The sequence below is a fragment of the Mauremys reevesii genome, linkage group 7, assembly GCF_016161935.1.
Source record: "Mauremys reevesii isolate NIE-2019 linkage group 7, ASM1616193v1, whole genome shotgun sequence".
NCBI classification, from domain to species: domain Eukaryota; kingdom Metazoa; phylum Chordata; order Testudines; family Geoemydidae; genus Mauremys; species Mauremys reevesii.
In genome coordinates, this window is record NC_052629.1 from 52,883,381 (window position 1) to 52,904,690 (window position 21,310).

The 21,310-nt window shown below is 38.5% G+C and overlaps 1 protein-coding gene across 5 annotated transcripts in view; it reads left to right on the forward strand.

The window, feature by feature from the left end:
* PARG (poly(ADP-ribose) glycohydrolase) overlaps positions 1-21,310 on the forward strand; it is a 122,227-nt gene that overhangs the window by 65,435 nt on the left and 35,482 nt on the right. For all 5 annotated transcript variants that reach the window (XM_039481688.1, XM_039481687.1, XM_039481686.1 and 2 more), the window contains exon 10: positions 17,571-17,650. In XM_039481688.1, coding sequence (XP_039337622.1) covers positions 17,571-17,650 — 80 coding nt within the window. The remainder of the gene's footprint in view (positions 1-17,570; positions 17,651-21,310) is intronic.

Consider the following 21,310-nt stretch of genomic DNA (forward strand, 5'->3'; position numbering starts at 1 on the left):
TAACAATGCACTCACTCCACTACTGAGGAATATCAGGGGCCTTTTTCCTAATGTGGTGTGATAAAGGTCCTCCTCTACCTTGGTGGGTCCTGCACTTGTTGGCGGATTTTGCTAGCCTCAGAGATCTTCCTGTGTTGGATCAGGAGTTGGAAGGTTTTCGGGGGAACCCCGGGCCCGCCCTCTACCCCAGATTCCAGCCCATGGACTGCAGCTGTGTAGAGTGCCTTCTGGAACAGCTACAGGACAGCTACAATTCCCTGGGCTACTTCCCCATGGCCTCCTCCCAACACCTTCTTTGTCCTCACCACAGGGCCTTCCTCCTGATGTCTGTTAATGCTTGTACTCCTCAGTCCTCCAGCAGCGTGTCCTCTCACTCCCAGCTCCTTATGCACACACCACTAACTGGAGTGAGAGCCTTTTTATACCAGGTGTCCTGATTAGCCTGCCTGCCTTAATTAGTTCTAGAAAGTTCCTGAGTGTTCTGGAATAGTCCCTGTTATATTACCCAGGGAAAAGGGACCTGCTTAACTTGGAGCTAATGTATCTACCTTCGACCCCTCTCTTGTCGCCATCTGGCCTGACCCTGTCACAGTGGTTAGAGAAGGATATATTAGAAGTTGTTCTGCTGCAGCAACCCTGCTTTCGCACAGCAATATGCTATGGCATCGAGACTTAAACTGTGTGGAAACCACTACATTTTATTTTCTATATAACTGAATGAATTACTTCCATTGCCCGTAGAAATTCATCTACTATACTTCTTTAATGAAGCAGAATAATTGTGTGCATATTAGCAAATTTTTGTGATTTTTTTCTTTAACAAATGCCTTATTCCATAATTAAACTGGCTTTCCGTCTTCTCAACATTTGCATAATACACATTTTTCTTCCTACCAAATATTTAAATAACAAAATTTGCAACTTAAGGTAAAAAATATACGTACATAAGAAATTTCTTAATCAAATGTCTTCTATTATTAATTTGTTTTATTCTACAAAGAAATGGCTAGGTATGCACATGCTCAGTCTTTTTGGAAAGGACTATAGAATCATGAGCCAAATATAGGTATTTTTCAACCCTGTTAATTTTAGGGCCTGATGCTATGATTTGCTATTCAATCTTGTATCTCACTGGAGTCTATGGGAGTTGATGGTGCTCTGCACCTCACTGTATCCATCCCTCATCGTTAACAATGATGGCCTTTTGTTTCAAAGTAAAAATGATCTCATAGTTGTGTGGATTTCGCTTTTATGTCAAATTGCAGAATGAACCATGCCCCTTTCACCTCTATTCATTTTAAACACATTTTAAAATTGGTACTTCATAGATGGTTAAACTGAGAAAGGTCTTAAGTCTAATTTAAAACACTTTAAATCTGCTGTCAGAAAATGTCCCCCTTTTCCACTCTAGGGCTTGGCCATTTCAGGTAATAAAATGAAATGGTACATTTGGTATGTACATATTAAATAAAAATTGTCACTGTTTGCCTACTGTGATTTGACAAGACTATCAATCTGTTTTATCAAACAAGCCATACTTGGTACAAGAGATTGAGAACATACCATTTATATTATTTCCTGTAAACCATCTCTAATGTGCCACTGCTTGTGCTGATGAAGGCAAGTTTCCCGAGTGCTTTTGTGCATGCTGACAACTTCGTGGCCATCTGGAAGGGAGACCGCTTATACGTCAGCGTAACTAACATAAGCCATTTTACACTTTGCCCTTTCCAATCCAACTCTTGCTATTGTCACTTAAAATAAATATATGTGTGTTAGTACATCTTTGACTTTGTGGTGCTTAATTTTATAGTACATTGTAACATTTTCATATACATTTAGATTGTACTTCCTCCTACAAACTGAGAGGCCATTAAGTAGTAATATAATAAAGTAAAACACTTGCCAATGTGATTAAATACATCCCTTTTAAACCTGGCAAGGATGTGCCTTTGTGGGTTTTTAAAGTCGTTAATAGTATAATATATAAATTAGAAGTATATCTGATAAAATGGAATTGTCTCTAAGACTCTTTTAGGATTACGATGCTAAAATGTTGCCTTAGAATTGTAATTAGGACAATGTCTATGCCGCTTCCTTTTAAAACGTTTAAAAATATTGTAAGCAGTATTTTAGAAGGGAAAGAGAGATGAAGTTGACATGGAAAAATGCATTTTAACTTGTCTGAATTAAAGAGAGACAATTGGGGAATTTAGGTGTTATGGTTGAAATGCCAATCCTATCTCCATCACAAAATAAATAGTTATTAAGTTTGTTACTGTGTGACACCCTTGTTGATAGACGCTGCAGAGAGGTCAAGCGCTAGCTGTGCTTAGAGACTAAACAGCATTTTTCAGTCCTAGAGGTGATCCTTCTAGAACATAGTTGAGGCACATAGTTGGGGTAGCTGAAGAAACTTACACTGCTCCTGCTTATGGGGTATCTGTTCTGCGAATAGATAGATAAGCCCTGGACAAAACTCAGATTCTCTATCTAGCACAGGGTAAGCAAACTTTTTGGCCTGAGAGCCACATCTGGGTGGGGAAATTGCACGCAGGGCTGAGGCAAGAGGTTGGGGTGTGGGAGGGAGGGAGTGTGGTGTGTATGTGAGGTGCCAGAAGAGGCTCAGGGCAAGGGATTGGGGTGCAAGGAGAGATGCGGAGTGCAGGAGGGGGATAAGGGGGGGTTGGGGCTCAGGGCAGGGGGCTGGGGTGCAGGAGGAGGTGCAGGAGGGGGTTGGGGTGCAGGAGGAGATGCAGGAGGGGGTTCCGGTCTGGGGGTTGGGGCTCAGTGAAGGGGTTGAGGTGCGGGGTGCAGGAGGGGTTCGGGGTGTGGGCTCCAGCCTGGTGCCGCTTACCTGGAGTGGCTCCGGGGTGGCAGCGGCACCGCACTGATAAGGCAGGCTCCCTGCCTGCTGGGGCCCTGCGCCGCTGCTCCTGGAAGCGGCTGGCACTATGTCCCTGGGGCAGAGGGCATCATGCAGAGCCCTATGTCCCCCCAACCACCATGACTATCCCCCAGGGGCCACAGGGACGTGGTGCTGGCCACTTCTGGGAGCGGCACCATGGGAGTGGCAATCCTGTGGGCTGGATCCAAAGCCCTGAGAGGCCGGATCTGGCCCATGGGCTGTTGTTTGCTCACCCCTGATCTAGCATCTTTTGGGGAACAAAATATTCCTCCTCGTTCACTCCCTTGTAAAATAAAGAAATAAAACATGTATGGCTGAACCTTTTGTTCTTCAATTTCACTACTTTTGTGTGAGGATTGTAGATGAGAATGGTCTCTGTCACAAGGGTTTGTAGTGATTGTGATACTGTTGAGTTTGCCTGTTTTTCCTATTGAGTTATCAGACTTGCCTCTTAAATTCCTACACTTTGGGAAGCCCCTTAATTTTAATTAATAACTGCCCAAATATAATGGAGTTTGAAGCAGGTTATGAAGGTAAAATATGCTTTCTTCTCAAATTAGTTTTCCAGATAACTGTGAGAGGGATTGAGTGGCTTGTCAAGAGCTCAAACACTTTACTTATGTGGCTCTGATCTGCTAGCAGCTGTTGACTCTTAGCTATGGTATGCTGCTACAGTAGCTCCTTTCCCATTTTCCTGTAATAAGAGACTAAGCACATTAAAAGCGCATGGCCCCCAGTCATAAATAGGCTTAGCTCAGATCATAGGCTTGTTTCATATTTTAAAGCAGTACATACACAGAATAAGCCTAGAGATTTTTTGACACACAAGTAAGAGGGTAAAGTGAAGTTATATAAAAAATGCATCTAAATTATGGTGCATTTCTTCAATAGTGACAATACAAAATACTGACACCGCCAATATGTATCCTAAATTTAACTCCAGCCATGTCAGGCAGGATCTTTAAGCTAATTATTTTAGTGAATGGAAATAGGAAAAAATTTACACTAGTTAAGATATATGCATCTTTTATGGATTTTTTTAATATAGGAAAGGAAATGGACAAACTGTACAGACACTTATACAGGGGAACTGAAATCTGATTTAGCAATAATGCAATTGTCTCTTACCATAAACAACATCAATTTCATAGCATTGAGTATTCTCTGTGGAGTAAATTATCCAGTGTATTTGAAGTGATCTGGTTAGGGAATAGGAATATATATTGTTTCTATAAAAAGTGGCTCCAGTTACCTCCTAACCATCAACATTTCATTGCAAAGAACTGAATATTGCTTTTAAATATTTTTTTTTGCCCCTTTAGGATGGTGGTTGTGTAGTCTATTAATCTTCACTATGGATGAAAATGTTTATTATTAAATGTGTAATTTTCTGTACAACTTACAAATATACATGTGAATTTGGGTTATAAAATGTCTAAATTTCAAAATGAAAAGTCTTATATTCTTTATAATAAAATCTAAGACTATATTGATCAGTTCTTTATTATATTATTTATAATGATCAGTAGAGCAAACTAATATTTGGGTAACGGGAATTTGGTTTAATGCTTAAAGCATAAAAGCTGAGTTCTGGGTTCTGTTCCTGGTTTTCCTATTACCTAGAGTATGTCAACACAGCAGCTAGACACCTGCAGCTGGCCCATACTTGGTGACTTGGGCTTGTGAGACTTGGGCTGCGGGGCTGTTTCACTGCTTTGTAGACTTCCAGGCATGGGTTGGAGCCTGGGCTCTAGGGTCCTGCATTGTGGGAGGGTCCCAGAGCTCGGACTCCAGCCCAAGCCTAGAAGTCTATAAAGCACTGAAGCACCTCTGCAACCCAAGCCCCGTCAGCCCGAGTCTGCTGGCCTGGGCGAGCCGCAGGTTTTTCTTTTCTGTGTAGACATACCTTTTAGTCCAGAATTTTCAAGTATCTACTTATTTTGAAAGCCTCCATTTTCAGGTGCCTAACTTATGACCTAGAGCCTGACTTTCAGTTACTGAGCTCCCACAGTTCCCTCTGACTTCAGCAAGAGCAAGATTTGCTCTTTAGTGTAAATTTGAGGGTCTTAAGACTAAAAAAAAAAAAAAAAAAGATCCCCAGTAACTTTAAAAAAAGAAGTTGCTATTATTTTCTTTGATCCAGTTTACTTACCCAACATGGGAGAAACCCGGAAATAAGAAATGCCTCTTCGTTGGGGGTATAGTAAGGGAGGGCAGTGTTTGCAATTGGACTGACCAATAAAAATTACATTGCTCTATGTATATATGTTCATACAAACCTTAGTGGAAAAAAATCTTTGTTTTAAAGGTAAATTTCTAATTATGCATCAGATTGTTCAGTGCTCTGGTTTTGTCTGTTTTGTTGACAGTATTTTACACCTGACACAGTTAATAGTCTGCAGTAAGTAAGAGAAGAAATTGCCTGTGAGGTTAAATTGTTGAAGTATAGTATGTTTCTTCTCTTTGAGGCTAAGGGGAATCCCAAACCTCTAAGCTACTTTCTGTGTAAAGAGAGGAATAGAAGACAGGTTTTAATGTAGAAAGGTGGGATTTACTTCATTAACTTGAAAAAAAATACAGCAGCACCAAATCTATTTATTTCACAGTGCCTTGTGTGTTTGACTTGTATAAGTCTGCTCTGAGGTTTTTCCTCACTAGAAAACATAATAGCTCATTAGATAATTGCATTTCCTCTTGCATTACCACAAGAGTGATAATTTGCAGTCTGCTTGATACCCATCATTACAGGTGATAATTCTGAGAAAACCTGTCTTGTTAGAGATCACTTAGTTGGGTACAGTTTTGACACTGTAAAAGAACATTCTCCTCATTAATCCATTTGATGAGACCTGTTTTTCCACAAAAACCTTGTATTGGTGATTTACTAAAACCTGTATCAGCTTGTACATTAATACTACTGAAAATTTTACTCTTTAAGAAACTTAGGAGCCTGATTTTTTCAATGAGAGTTAGGTTCACAAGTCACTTGGATGCTTTTTAAAAATATTTTATTCAGCAACATTATTTTGTAGTTACCATTTTTAAGTGTTTACTGTGACTCTAGAACTTACACATATGCTAGCAAATGTGGCTGTGTTTTATCTTTTTTATCGGAAATTAGAATTTCCAATTCTAAATTTCTTTACATTTCTAAAGATCTCTGTAGACTGCCATCCTATGCTCTGTAGTTGACACTTAACTTCAGAGCTGTCCACCATACTGTTGTCCACAAAAGCATTAGTAGAATGTTGTGGAGACCGATGATGGGAATATAAATAACAGTAGCAAACACTTTTATTGAAGCTGTCTGTTCTTCATGATGGCTTTGACCAATAACTGATTCCAGCACAATTTCATTTTACAGAACTTGATCAATATCTGTGATGGAACACAAAATATGTTAAAATGTAAATAGAAAATATTTGTTTAGACAATAAGGGTTTATTTTTTTAAGGGTGACTAGAATGAGAATACTCTACTAATCAACTGCTTTTATTATTAGCCTGAAACTTTTCAAATGTAGTTGCTGCACTTATATAAAGAAACATTGCAATCTGCAAATACTCTGTAGAGAGATTCTCCTGACTTTCCCAAACATTTGATACAAAAACCTTACAACTGTATGTGGTCTTGGACTGTGGTTCTCAAGCTGGGGTCCAAGGCCCCCTAGGGGGCTGCGAGCAGGTTTCATGGGGGCCACCCAGCAGGGCCCAGGGCAGAAAGCTAAAGCCCTGCCGCATGGGTTTGAAGCCCAGACCCTGAGCCCTGCCACCCGAGGCTGAAGTCTGAGCAATGTAGCTTTGCGGTGGCTCCTGTGGCATCAGGCCCCAGGCGATGCCCTGCTTGCTACCCCCTAACGCCGGCCCTGACTTTTATGTGAAGAAAACCTGTGATTGTGACACAGGTGGGCCGTGGAGTTTTTATGGCATGTTGCGGGGGGCCTCAGGAAGAAAAAGTTTAAGAACCCCTGGTCTTGGAGATGAATGGGATTAAAGTTGCTTGGAGTACATTTGAATGAAAAGGTCAGATAATACTACTGATGTGACAGAATACTTATTGAAAGGTTTCAGGCAAATGTTTATAGCAATGCAAATTGAAGTCTAATAAATTTTTAATGAGTGAAAGAAAAGATGGTTTTGAAAAGAGAAAACACTTCTGTTTTTCTTAAGCAATTCTATGGTGCGGGGAAGAACCTGAAGTCAAGTTGCATGGTTCAAAGAAATAGGCAATGATGGTTGAAAGCAAGTGCTTCTATAATCACTAGTTAGCCTAGTCTATAAATTTAGTGTTTTCTCATTTGACCCCTGGTTTTTCTCTTAGGGCCTGGTGAAGTGGAGTGGAGTGTCCACATCTCCCACTGACACCAGTAGGATCTGAGTGTGCTTAGCATAGTAAAGGATAAGGCCTTTAATACCTATGTAGACTTAAGTGTCATTGTAGCCATGTTGGTCCCAGGGTATTAGAGAGACAAGGTGGATGAGGTATTATCTTTTATTGGACCAACTGTTGGTGAAAGAGAGAAGCTTTTGAAACACACAGAAGAAGAGCTCTATATGGCTTGAAAGTTTGTGTCTCTCACCAACAGAAGTTGGTCCAATAAAAGGTATTACCTAACCCACCTTGTATCTCTATGTAGACTTAAATCACTCTTCACGAAGTACATACAAGCATAATAGTTTACCTCCTAAGCAGATCCACCCAATAAGATGGACTATGAAAATTAATATCTTATTATTTGGGGTTCAAGTAATTGGTCAGCCTATGCATTCAAATGAACTTTTGCTTAAAGATGTGTTGTATCCTTCTGGTATTTTTGAAATGGAAAAGTGAATATTCCTTATGTGCATGGCTGCTTTCTTTGTGCCAATAACATATTCTCAAGGATGAAATGGATCTTTATGCAGATGGCCAGCTCCATTTAAGTTCTATATTTTAAATCTCATTTTAAACTATTTTAAGGGCTTAAGTAGGACTTTAGTGGTACATACCCTGTGTGCTGCCCCGCTGGACAGGAATAAATGTCATCATCCACTGTGAGAGCATGTTAAAATCCAGGAAACAGCATGAGTAATCTGATTTCATGTTCAACTGCATCAGCAGAGATCAATTTTTTTTCATGATGAATAAGGTTGACTGCAGAATTTAAATTGCACTGTCTGATAACATGGAACCATAACTGGTGTGTTTGGATACATGTAAATCTCATGGAATTACAATCAATGCCATGTATCTGTGAATTGGAAATTTTATATTGAGATTTTATGTTTGAGCCATTCTTGCCATAAAATGCAAATCTTTAATTATGAAGGTAATTAACCTCTGGAACAATTTACCAAGGGATGTGGTCGGGGGTGAAAGTAACTTAAAGGACTTACTGGTACACTGGAGTCCTGGGCAGGGGGCGGGGCCTAAACTGGAAGGGGTGTGGCCTCAACTGCAAGAGGTGGGGCCTTTAAATCACGCCTGGAGCTACCAACTGCAGAGGTGGCTGGGAGCCCTGGAGCTTGGGCAGCAATTTAAAGGGCCATGGGCTCCCTGCAGCAGCCAGAGCCCCAGGCCCTTTAAATTGCTGCCTGAGCCCCGCTACCAGAGCCCCCAGGGTAGCAATGGCGGCCTGGGGCTCTGGTGGTGATTTAAAGGACCCAGGGCTCCCGGCCACCGCTACTGCAGTGGAGCACCGGGCCCTTTAAATCACCAACATATACACATGTCTTTTGACTGGTGAAAAAAAATTCCCTGGAACCTAACCACCGCTATTTACATTAATTCTTATGGGGAAATTGGATTCGCTTAACATCGTTTCACTTAAAGTAGCATTTTTCAGGAACATAACTACAACATTAAGCTAGGAGTTACTGTATTCACTTATGTCTGAGTCATAGCTGCCTATACTTCATACATATATTTACTCCTGTAATACAGCAGTGAGATGGAGAGCTGATTTTCTTTCTTAACTAGCATGTTGCCAAGTTAGTTTCCAGTTACAGAATCTCTCTTGCTGGTGATGGTGAAGGAACCAGAAAGAACGCAGCCCAAACTAACTGGGTGAGGCCTTCAGAAAAGCCATTAAGCACGTTCTTAAGTACTTCCTTGAACTGGGGCTGCAGTTTGCAGACCTAACAGTTGGGGTGTGGGAGAAGTTTACTTGTAAACAAATTGTAAAGTTGTAAATTCAATCTCGTGATGTCATTTTTAAAGTTTCAGTCAAATCAAAATTTTAAGCAAAGTGTAAAATTAAAGACAGTTTTTTAAAATATTCTTTGTTTCTAACCATATAATATTGAAATTGTTTATTTTAAATACTCCTCACCACTGTCACTATCCCGCCACATACTCTGTCATATTATATATTTTTGTGGCGCACTAATATATTGGAACTAGAGCTGTCGATTAATCACAGTTAACTCACGCGATTAACAAAAAATTAATCCTGATTAATTGCAATTTTAATCTCACTGTTAAAAGAATACCAATTGAAATGTATTAAATATTTTGGATGTTTTTCTACATTTTCATATATATTCTGTTATATGTTGTAATTGAAATCAAAGTGTATATTATTTTTTATTATAAATATTTGCACTTTAAAAATGATAAACAAAAGAAATAGTATTTTTCGATTCACCTCAGACAAGTACTGTCTTTGTCGTGAAAGTGCAACTTACAAATGTAATTTTTTTTTGTAACATAACTGCACTTGGAAACAAAATAATGTAAAACTTCAGAGCCTGCAAGTCCACTCAGTCCTACTTCTTGTTCAGTCAATTGCTTTGACAAACAAATTTACATTTATGGATGATAATGCTGCCCTCTTATTTACAATGTCACCAGAAAGTGAGAACAGGCATTTGCCTGGCACTTTTGTAGCCGGCATTGCAAGGTATTTATGTGCCAGATATGCTAAACATTTGTATGCCCTTTCATGCTTAGGCCACCATTCCAGTGGACATGTTTCCATGTTGATGATGATAGTTTAAAAAAAAAAAGTGTTAATTAAATTTGTGACTGAACTCTTTGGGGGAGAATTGTATGTCCCCTGCTCTGTTTTACCTGCATTCTGCTGTATATTTCATGTTATTGCAGTCTTGGATGATGACCCACCACATGTTGTCCATTTTAAGAACACTTTCACTGCAGATTTGAGAAAACGAAAAGAAGCTACCAGTGTGAGATTTCTAAAGATAGCTATAGCACATGACCCAAGATTTAAGAATCTGAAGTGCCTTCCAAAAGCTGAGAGGGACAAGGTGTGGAGCATGCTTTCAGAAGTTTTAAAAGAGCAACACTACGATGCGGAAACTACAGAACTGAACCACCAAAAAAGAAAATCAACCTTTTTTTTTTTTCCAGTGCAAATACTTGTAATAAAAAATAAATGTAAAGTGAGCACTGTACACTTTGTGTTCTGTGTTGTAATTGAAATCAGTATATTTGAAAATGTAGAAAACATCCAGAAATATTTAAATAAATGGTATTCTATTATTGTTTAACAGTGTGATTAATCATGATTAATTTTTTTATTTGTGTGATTAATTGTGATTAATTTTTTTAATTGCTTGATTGCCCTAGTTGGAACATAACCACTGTAATTTTTTATGTTTTTTCTTATCAAGTATAGGATTTATATTCAGAACATAAACACTGAAAACAGTTGAAGATTAAATCAGAAAGAATATTTTGTTTGGCTGCTAATGTTAACTGAATATCTTGTTATATTTCTCCCACAAGTCTGCTTACTTTTATTATTGACCTTCACTCCTGCCTGTTCTTTGGTTCCCCAGAATACCTTAATATCTATATAAAGGGCTTCAATTTGATTAGCATTGCTGCTTTTGCTTAGAAGCTAGAAGGTCAAAGATAAATTGTAGATTGCCTCAGTGGTCAGCTCAGCAGACTTTTTGCATCTGTCTCCTTACTAAATTGAAGTATCTGTGTGGCAGTTTGACAGAACTCTTGCACAAAGCAAAAGTGGCTTACTGGATGAAAATATGCAGTTGCAAGTAATTTATCAATTACTTCAATTTAAAATGGGGCTTGCAGTGCTTTGAGTTTGATTTACAGTGCAGTTTAGTTGGATGAAATCTTAAAATTTGTATTAATGGTTTCTTCCCTTGGATTCTTATATTGATAAATTGATAATCTACATTCCACTCAGGGAATTGCTTTTTTGTGATCTTGTCGTCATAAAGAGCTCAAGAAAAATTCCAGTTAATATGCATCATGCTGTAACTAAACCTATTCTTTTTAAAACTACAAAACTTTGTACTTGGAATAAATGTTTTCATAATGTTGCATATTGACCAATTCACTTAAAGCTTCATGTTAGCAAGTACAGGTGTTAATGAGACCTCACCATTAAATTAATATTTGATATTTCTGGTTCCATGTAGAGACAGTTGATTCTCGAGGTTGTTGCACAAATGTATATTAATGTTTCCCCAGTGTCCTAGTAACTTCTATTAATGCTTTGTCTCCATGTTGGAGATTTGAAAGATACTTAATTGTATGATGCATACGCACTTGAGACATGATTTGTTCATGTGTTTGGACTTAGTAGGAATGTTGCATTTATTTAGATAAAATATGTGTGTGTTTTTAGTCCATCTCCTATTCCCTGCCTTCAGGGGGAAAAAAAAGGCTCTGCTCTTGCAATTGAAAACTTGGCTCTGGAATAGGTTCACTTTCTCAGACAGAGAACAGAAGTCTAGGGTCTGATTATTTTTTTTCAGAGGTTCTAAGCACCTAAAACTCAGATTGAAGCCAGTGGGAAAATGTGGATCTCTGCACCTCTGAAAATAGGGCCTTTGGCTTGTCATGTGTGGAAGGTGGCTGACCTTACAGCCCTTTTGAGCACTTTGCAGACTAGTCTGGTGTGGGAAGAAAAAGTAGGTGGATTTAAATTAAGTTTTTGGAAACTAATAATCTGAGACTGTTTAGTGTATGTTAAGATTTGGGTGTACATATTAATATAGATGTAATTTGAGATTTAGCTCTCCAATAAATTTTTGGGCAGGATTTTCACAAGCATTCATCATTGTCCTAATTCTGCTCCAATTGAAGTTCATTGTAAAACTCCCACCAACTTCAGTGGAAGCTTGGTTAGGGCAATGGTGTGTGCTTATAGGGAAGGCCTAAAAGGTTGTTCGTACATTTGTTTGGGGTTTTTTTCATGAAGATTTCATGCTTGCTTTTGATATTATAATCCAGCTAGTTCTGTAGTCATTCAAGGAGCTCTCCGGCAATGTAATTTCTTTTCAAATGTGAAACACTTTAAAACCCCAACAATCTTTCAGATCTTCATTTATCACAATGTCGCCAAAAAAAAAATAAAGGCATACGCGTCCTTCCCTCCCCCCTTCCTCCCATCTGCATGCAGGTCAACTTTAATGCAGTTTGGAAGTCTTCTAAATTGATCATTTAATCTCTTTGGACACTGGAAAAAAAAATGAACTAAACTGCATACTGAGATTACATTTGGATGCATTTTCATAAACTGATAAATGTAAGGGTTTAGGGCAGAGGTTGGCATCCTATGGCATGTGTGCCAAAGGCAGCATACGAGCTGATTTTCTGTGGCACTCACACTGCCCGGGTTCTGGCCACTGGTCCGGGGGGCTCTGCATTTTAATTTAATTTTAAATGAAGCTTCTTAAACATTTTAAAAACCTTATTTACTTTACATACAACAATAGTTTAGTTATATATTATAGACTTATAGAAAGAGACCTTCTAAAAACATTAAAATGTATTGCTGGCATGTGACACCTTTAATTAGAGTGAATAAATGGACTCGGCACACCACTTCTGAAAGGTTGCCAACCCCTGGTTTAGGGACTTATCCGAGGACCACTATAATCAATAGGAACCTTTTCACTCACTTCCATGGCCTTTGAATCAGGCCCTGAGTTTCTAGAGATGTTTATGAGCCTCAGATTAATAGAAGTTTCCTGTCCTAACTGTCTCAACATTGCAAAGAACCAAAATGTTTCTCTCATTCTATGTTTTGTATTGCTAAGTGATTTAAAGAAGTATGGCTGCTATACCATATTTTAGATCTGTACTGACAAACTCACTAATTATTAATAAGCCTACGTGCAGATTATGAAATGAATCATAGCATATTCATACAGTATTTTCACTCATTGGTTTTTTTTTCCCCCACTTAAATTGCCGCTCCAAAACTTCATTTTGTGAACCTCTTTGATTTGAACCAGCATTAATTGTGATGAATTCAGAATTATTCTGATTGGAGTGGGCATGGATTTGGAGCTAGTGTCAGGGTTACATCTTTCTTCAGAAGTAAGTATGGGACCATTGTCTTAGGGGAGATGCACTGATTTACATTCTCATCTAACTGGCCTTTGCCGTGAAATCCTTTTTTCCACTTATCGCCATGGAAAAAAGCTCTAATAATGAAGGCTTTATCTTAAATATAAACAATTAGATTGGAAACGGTCAAAGAAAAAATATTTTATATAAATGACCTTCTTGATTGCAAATATAACTCTCCATTGTTTTAAGAATGCAAAAAATACTGGAACTGGGAGAAGGAAAATTGGAAATCAGTTAATAGATTCTAAGGCCAAAAGGGTCTATCTGATGATTAGCTAGTCTCTCATGTTTAGGAAATCCACCCAAATACTTCTGAAAAGATGCTCTGCGTTGGCCCAATCTTTACTCCATTGAAATCAATGATAAAAATCCCATTTACTTCAGTGGGAAAGTTAGACCAACACTAAGGACTGCTATTCCAGTTCTTGGCTTTTTCTATACAGGAGCTGTCTGTTATGAGGGAATCATTGTTGGCTTTGTGAGGTGGACAGCCATCCATTGAACATTTTGGTTGAGATTAACAAATTTATTTGCAACCTAAACGTTATTTCAATTTAAATTGAAGCAGAAAAAGGCTAGTGTGTGCATTATTAGTCCTGTGTATAAACTGTCTCAGATAAAGGGCACAAACATTAAAATAAAGTCACAAGTTTTTAGAGGAAAAACCTTTAACACATACATAATTTATTTTTATTTTGCTGCTTTGATTTGCTGCTTCAACTTGCCTCCTTAGCTCTGCAAGCTCTGTACTTTATTAGTGCCTGCGGTAACCCCATCTTAAAATGGGGGGCAGAGGGTACACGTAAAATTTGTTTTCCTGAAGTCCTTGTTTACAGATTCCCCCCTGCCCCCAAGATTAGTGAAACCAGGACTAGAGACTAACCTTCCCTTCTCTTCCCCCATCCCAATTAATTTTTTTATTGAATAACAATTTCCCAGTAAAATTCATCTGTTCACCTTGAATACGCCCTCTTCACATAGTTCTTATGTAAGTCGTCTTTTCTAAATATGAAAAAATCGAACCCATTTCAATACTAGAAGGCTGAATTCACCTAAAGCTTTCTGCTTTTGAAGCAGGGTTGTCTTTGCGCTACATGGAAGTAGATGAATAACATTCTGTCACTTTGCATTCCCATTCCCAGCCAATTTTGCTATACTTTAAGAATGGTTTTCAGAAATGAGATCTTAAGCCCCAAGGGCTTCTACTGTATCCGACATCTTTCAGTGAACTTCTTACTCAAGGCATATTGCTTCCAAAGCCCCCTATGTTCTTCCCTCCAGACAAATTGCATTATGTGTTACCAATAACAATGCCATGTCATTTTATAGGAAACCAAATTAAGTGCAGGTTATTGGAATACAAGTGCAGGTTATTGGAAGCTAGATGATACAGTAAAAATGGTATTTTGATTAACACTGAAAGAATGCATTCACTTAATGGCTAAAAGTAAGGAAGTTTCTTTTTATAACTTACATTTTCATAAATGGATTTCTATATGTCAGTAGTAGCCCTTTAGGTAATTTAAAGTGGAGCTTTTCTTGTTTTTGTTTTGTTTTTTAATCCAGAAGAAAGGGTAGCTGGTGTTGTCTTCCCCATGCAATGAAATTTCTGAAGAACAATGTTACATTATTTTCGTTCCTAACATGATTATTACAAGTGTAAGCAGATAAAATTCAGTTTTGTCTGGAGGAGTTGGATGGCTTAGGGTGTTTGGATTTGGATTTGCAGCTTTTCACTTCTTGGTTCCTAGTGCCAGTCCAGTCCAGATCAGTCAGAAAACAAAAACAAGACCTCTTTAGTATCTGCTAGTCCAGGCAGCTGGTATGTAATGAGTTAGTAGTTTCAGCTGCAATTCCCAGAGGACAGGTTTCTTTTTTTTAACATTACAAAATCCCTATAAACAGGACTAATTGGTGTTCTTGTTGGCAATCTCATCAGAGAGACCAAGCATGGAATAGATATAGCAAGCAAATGAATTTTTCACCCCAGACGTGATCTCTACAATTCAAAGTTCAAAAGTATTAGTGGTATAACATAGAGAAGCTTGCATTCCTGCTACCCATGCTAGCTCTTCTGTAGATAGATTCTAGTTTCCACGATTGTCAGTCTGGTACCTTTCATGAGCACTAAGTTCATGAAAGAATTTTGAAATTAATGAACAAAGTAATAACAATATCAGTGTAAACTTCTCTCACACTTTCCCATCAATATTTGTCAATCCTGAGCTTAGAGAAAAGAAGGTGGACTCCATCATTTGTGCGGCTTTTAAATTCTGTGTTTTAAGTTCAAGGGAAAGTGTGTGCTAATATTGGTCCCAGTCCTGCTGTTGGATCTGTATGGGTAGACCACTGTGTTTGTGTGGAATCAGATTGACTCCAGTGGGATTCTGCACAAGCCCTGGGTCCACCCATGAGGCTCCAGATGCAGAATGATATATTGGAAACTTCTGGTTTTTAAGTTCTCAAAAAAAAAAATCCCCACATTTATGGTCTCTCAAAATATTTCGGTGAGTTCATTCATCTCTAATTTAAAATATTGAGTTTGTGTTGGGTTTGCCATTTTTTTAATTTGTAGATGTACATGAGCTCAGATCTGTCTCTTTATGAAATGGTGTATTTAGTCTTGTAGGGATGAGGTTGTTGGCCAACACATGCTTTACCAGCTTTTCTGTGGAACAGACGTTGGCCTTGGTGCCAGTTTTTAGTTAGCAGTAAGGAACCACAGAGATGGCAGATTCTGGTTGCCAGAAGCAAATAAGGAGAAGTTTATTTTAGTCCTTTCTTTCATTTTGTGGTCCATGGTCGCACAAGGGGGCATTTGAGGAGTGGGAGGCAGTGGGATATGTGGTTCTAATTAACCCAGGTTAGGGAATGAGTGAGTCATGCATAGATGAGTAGCTAGTTTGGCAGTTGAGGATAACTTACTTTTTATTTATTATCATATTAGTGATTTGTTATCCACAACTGTCCTCTTACAAGCTGTTATAAACTTACCAATGCTAGAGCAATTGGGGTAGTTTATGTATATTGTATTGCGTTTTGAAGGAACTAACCATGGCTAGGTTGAGGAGTAGTTGTAGATGATCTGTATGTTACAAACCAAATAGGATGAAAAAGAAAAGTAGTGAAACATATTCCCTTTGTCACATTGACCACTTAGTATTTTGTATGCCTTTTCCTCACTTGTCATCTGCCTTTTGTCGTTTTAGGACCCAATCCTGCAAACAAACATGTAACTTTTCTCACCTGACTAGTCCTTCTGAAATCTATGGGGAATACTGCTCTAGGATCAGTGCCTTTCACTGTAAACTGTTTGGGGCAGGGACTGTCTTCCTGTATGTCTCTACAACTCCTGGCATATTTTGGGTGCTTTTGCAATATAAATAATAATGTAATGAAGGATAAGTAGGGGAAAAACAGGAAAATATGTTTATAGGTTTTTTAACAGATTTCTCTGAACTTCTAGTTCTAAGGGCACCTATTTCTAAGGAAACTGATAACATATTAAAAGGTTTAGTGTCTTGGAGAACTGAAGATTACAAGGAGATCTGAAGCTTTAGTTGTGTACCATTATCTCATTAAGGATTTTTTCCCTTTAAAATAAGGATGGTAGTATTCTTGCATTTAATTAATCAAAATAATTTGTTGTTTGAGCCACTTAATACTAGTGGGATTAAATTAACCCCACTCTGGAGGGCCAGTGCAAGGCTATCTGCACCACTTAAACCCTGTAGAGGTTCCCCAAGGCTGTCCACTGGCTGAGCAACCATGCAAGTGTGCCTCGTGCCCCCAAGGTGCTACTGAAAAGGTCTCTGCACTCAGCGTGCATAGACCAGCATGTTAAATGCAACACTGAGGGCAGGCCAGGGGAAGGCTGTATATCCACAGCCCATACAAATGCTGTGGAAGGTCTGTGGTTTTGAGCTTGTAGATGAGAATAATGGCTGTGGAAGGGCCTTGGAACCTGACAGTTGTTGGATGGTTTTTTTCCCTCAGTCTCTCTACTTCATCTGCTTAAAGCTAACGTATTTGGGCTTTATGCAGGCAAAGTGGATTTTAATTAGAGTATGTAAGTACTACTAATAGATAAAGAGAGAAAATTATGTAACTAACCTCTGATTTACAGTCCTTTTTGATCAGAGAAATCACATTTGTTTTCCATGTTACTTTTCAACTTAAATGAGCGTGACACTTTTATCTTATTAAACATCTAGAGAAGCCTCTATTATTTTCAAAATCCAATCAGATCACTGTTATTAAACAGCTTAATTATTACTCTGTGTGCCATTGAAACTAATTCAATCACTTTTATATCTTTCTTTTTATTCAGATTGTTTGAAGGGCGGTCGCCAAGGAAGCCTGAAAAGCTTAAAACCCTTTTCTGCTACTTTAGAAGAGTCACAGAAAAAAGTATATCCTCTTATTAGTTCATTTCTTTTGAATGCTGTGAAAAATGCTGCTTAGTCTGAGCTGCAAAGCAAAAACATAAAGAATGTATAATAAATGGAAAAATATATAGCAATACAATGTTATGGTGAAGGTTTTGAACAAAAGTCAAGAAATTGAAAATACTGGTTCCCACAGGAACCGTAGCTTTGCCCTGAGGTATAGAATATATTAAGTGTTGAATTATTATGTAAGATGCTAACTTCCATGCACATGCGCGTGCACTTTCTCTCTCACACACACACACTTTAACACTGTGTGTATGTGTATGTGAGAGGATGCAGTGTAGTTGTAGCCGTGTCGATTCCAGGATATTAGAAAGACAAAGTAGATGAGGTAATAATTTTTATTGGACAAAATTCTGTTGGTAAGAAAGACAAGCTTTTGAGCTACACAGAGCTCTTCTTCAGCTAGGAGTACCTTTCCCACACCTGAAGAACAGCTCTGTGTGGCTCAAAAGCTTGTCTCTCTCACCAACAGAAGTTGGTCCAATAAAAGATTTTTACCTAAGCCACTTTGTTTCTCTAATATGCGAGAGCACGGCAGTTAGCAGAATATTCAGTAATTAAAATATATGTATTATCTTAACTATTCTATATGCTGCTAACTGCCATTCTCTTTCTTGTCCATAAAAAGAGAGAGAGGGAGAGCACTCACGCAGATAGCAGCAGTTAGAAGCATATAAATACACACTGACTATCAAAATAATGGTTTCCAGGGAACTATAACTTTGAATTTACTGGCTTAAGTGCGTCCAAAATCTCAGCTCTGATATTGCAATAACGCAGCTTTTTTCATTTTTTCCCCAAACACTTCCATCCCCAAAAGCTCATAAGAGAGCTGACCCACGTTTAAAATAAACCCACTAAATGAGCAACCCAGCAAGATGTTGGGCTCCCCCAACTCCCGTGGAACTTAATTGGTTTTTAAGGCATTCAGCCACGTGTCAGGATGATGCTCAGAGTGCATTTGTGTAGGTGGACACTCCAGTAAGATTATATAAGCTATCTTAGATTCAAGTTAATATACCAAGTGTTCTTAATTGAAGCTTCTTACATTATCATGGGGTTGCATATTCACATAAACTTGTAAAATACATATATGTGGCTGAGCACTCATTGTAATAAACATATACCTATGATGCTCTAGTTGTATGCATAATCATTAAGGGCCAAGATTTAATCACGGGCATTTTTAGTAAAAGTCATGGACAGGTGAAGGGCAAAAAAACAAAATCACGGCCTGTGACCTGTCCGTGACTTATACTGTAAATACCTCTGATTGAATCTTAGAGGGAGAGGAAAGCCCTGGGCAGCCAGTGGCAGCTCTGGCCACTGCTGGGGGAGGGAGGGAAGTCCCAGGCAGCTAGTGGTAGCTCCAGCTGCCCCAGGATCACTGCCAGGAGCCCCTTAGCTGTGGCTGCTCCCACCGCCCTCAGGACTGCTGCTCAGGTGGTTCCCGGGGCCAGCCACATCAGCCACTGCCTGGGCCCACCAGAGCAACGTCTGGTGCAGCTGCCTGCAGGGCCATCTGAGCAGCTGGCTGCAGAGCTGCTCCAGCAGCGGACAGTGTAGCTGTCCCCAAGGCCGCCCAAGCAACTGGCCCCAGGGGTCAGTCACACCAGCTACTGCAGAAGTCACGGAGGTCTCAGGAAGTCATGGAATCCCTGACTTCTGCTACCTGCATGACAAACATGGAGCCTTAGTAATCATTCATATAATATATATCTTAATTATATCTGAAGTATCATATCTCGGTCTGCTGTTAAAGATTTTCTGATGGCATACTCCATATAAACATCATGATGTTTTCTACTCTTAAAACTTTATTTTAGAAAATCATTTGTTCTAACATGTAACAAATACTAATTTTCCTTCATAGCTAACTCATACCAAGTCAGAAGCGTTTGGTTTTTTAAAAAGACATTTTTAAGGTATTCGGGTGCAAAATGGCGTTTAAAAAACTACTCCCATACTTGGGCCTAAAAAAGGTTCCTGTTTTATCTGACTCAGTCATTCTTTTGACTTATTCTTCCACCATGCAAACTAGTAGAACCACATCCTATCCTTAATATACCCACCAAAGTCTCATTGATGTAAATAGTTATCCACAAAGGTAAAGAGTAGAATGTGACCCATGCATGTAACTTTGTGTATAGCTTATTGCATTTTTACATGTGAGTGAAAAGATATTTACATGCAAACTGAATTACAGCAACCTCATACTTCTAAGTTATACAGCTGCTCCACCTCTTTATATACTTAAAATCAGTTGGGATTATGTTCTATGTAACTGGTGAATTGGAATTTTTTACTCTATAATTCCAAATCATATTTAATGAGATTCTCAAATGTTCTTCCTTGTAGTTACTTGTAATTAGTAACTTGTATTGCACTTTCAAACAGACCCTGTTCCCCCCCCCCTTTCTTTTTTTTCTCTGTGTAATGAATTAAGACTGAAGTAATTTAGCTCTGGAAATGAGTGGAAATTAAATGTTTAATTCCCCAGCCCTTTTATTATAAATAGTAATTGAGTTCCCTGTAATAGAATACAATGGAGTATATGTAAACCAAAGCTTAGTACTTACTCAAAGTGTGTGCTTAATTTGTGAAACGTCACTTCCATAATATCACAAAACCCTTGTGGGGAAACACTTGATTAATACAAGACCTTCTCTCTAAAAAATTAAGCTAACCTTTTTTTGTAAAAGTCTTTATAACCTCATAAAATTTCTAAGAGTATTACAGGAATATTTAACACTTTCTGAGGAATATGTTATGCTTTGCAAAAAAGTAAGAGTTCTTGGAGAATAGAAGTTTTAAAATATGTTTTTATTAAGATGACACCGCCATTGTCTCTAATAGTTTCTAATGTCTCTCACTCTAAGAATGCTTTTCCATAGAAAAGAGGGAATAATAATAATAATCAAAGAATAGATTGAGTAAAATGAGTTTCTTCCAAATATTCAAAAACTGATTTTTTGTTGCTGCAACTAAAACACATTTTTAGTGAAACAAAAGGAAGTCACATAAATAGAGGTCATCTCTTATAATATGCGTCTATTAGTGACACATCTTTTTTTCTATTGAGGGCTGGAGTCCTCCAGGAATCTTCCCATTTCCTCTCTCAACTGCTTCAAGAGATAATTAACTTCCTTCCTTTGGAATCCATCGGTGCTTCATGTTAATTAGCCAAGGTTCTTGGTTGAAAACATAGGATGCTGCCCTACTACTTGCATGTAGTGCTTCTTGACCTGCTGACTGAAGCCTGCTCAGGGTCTGAAGTCTGATTTTTGCCTATGGCAACACATTCTACTCTCACCTGAGCTACCAAGGCAATGTGATGATGATTAAAGCTTAAGTGAAATATCTGAGAAACAACATGCTTTCCTTCCTTGGTCTGATATTGAAAAGAAACACTTTCATGTGCTCAAATTGGGAATGGTCATTAATCATACCCCCAACTTATGACACATGTCATACCCCCACTTTCTCTTTTTATCAGCCAGCAGAAGTAAATAGATGTAAAAAGAAGTGGGGGCAAGGAGGTGTAAGTTTGATCATCACATATATTTCCTTCAGTTTGAACACTGGCACTGTCAGTGAGGAAATCAAACTTCAGTTT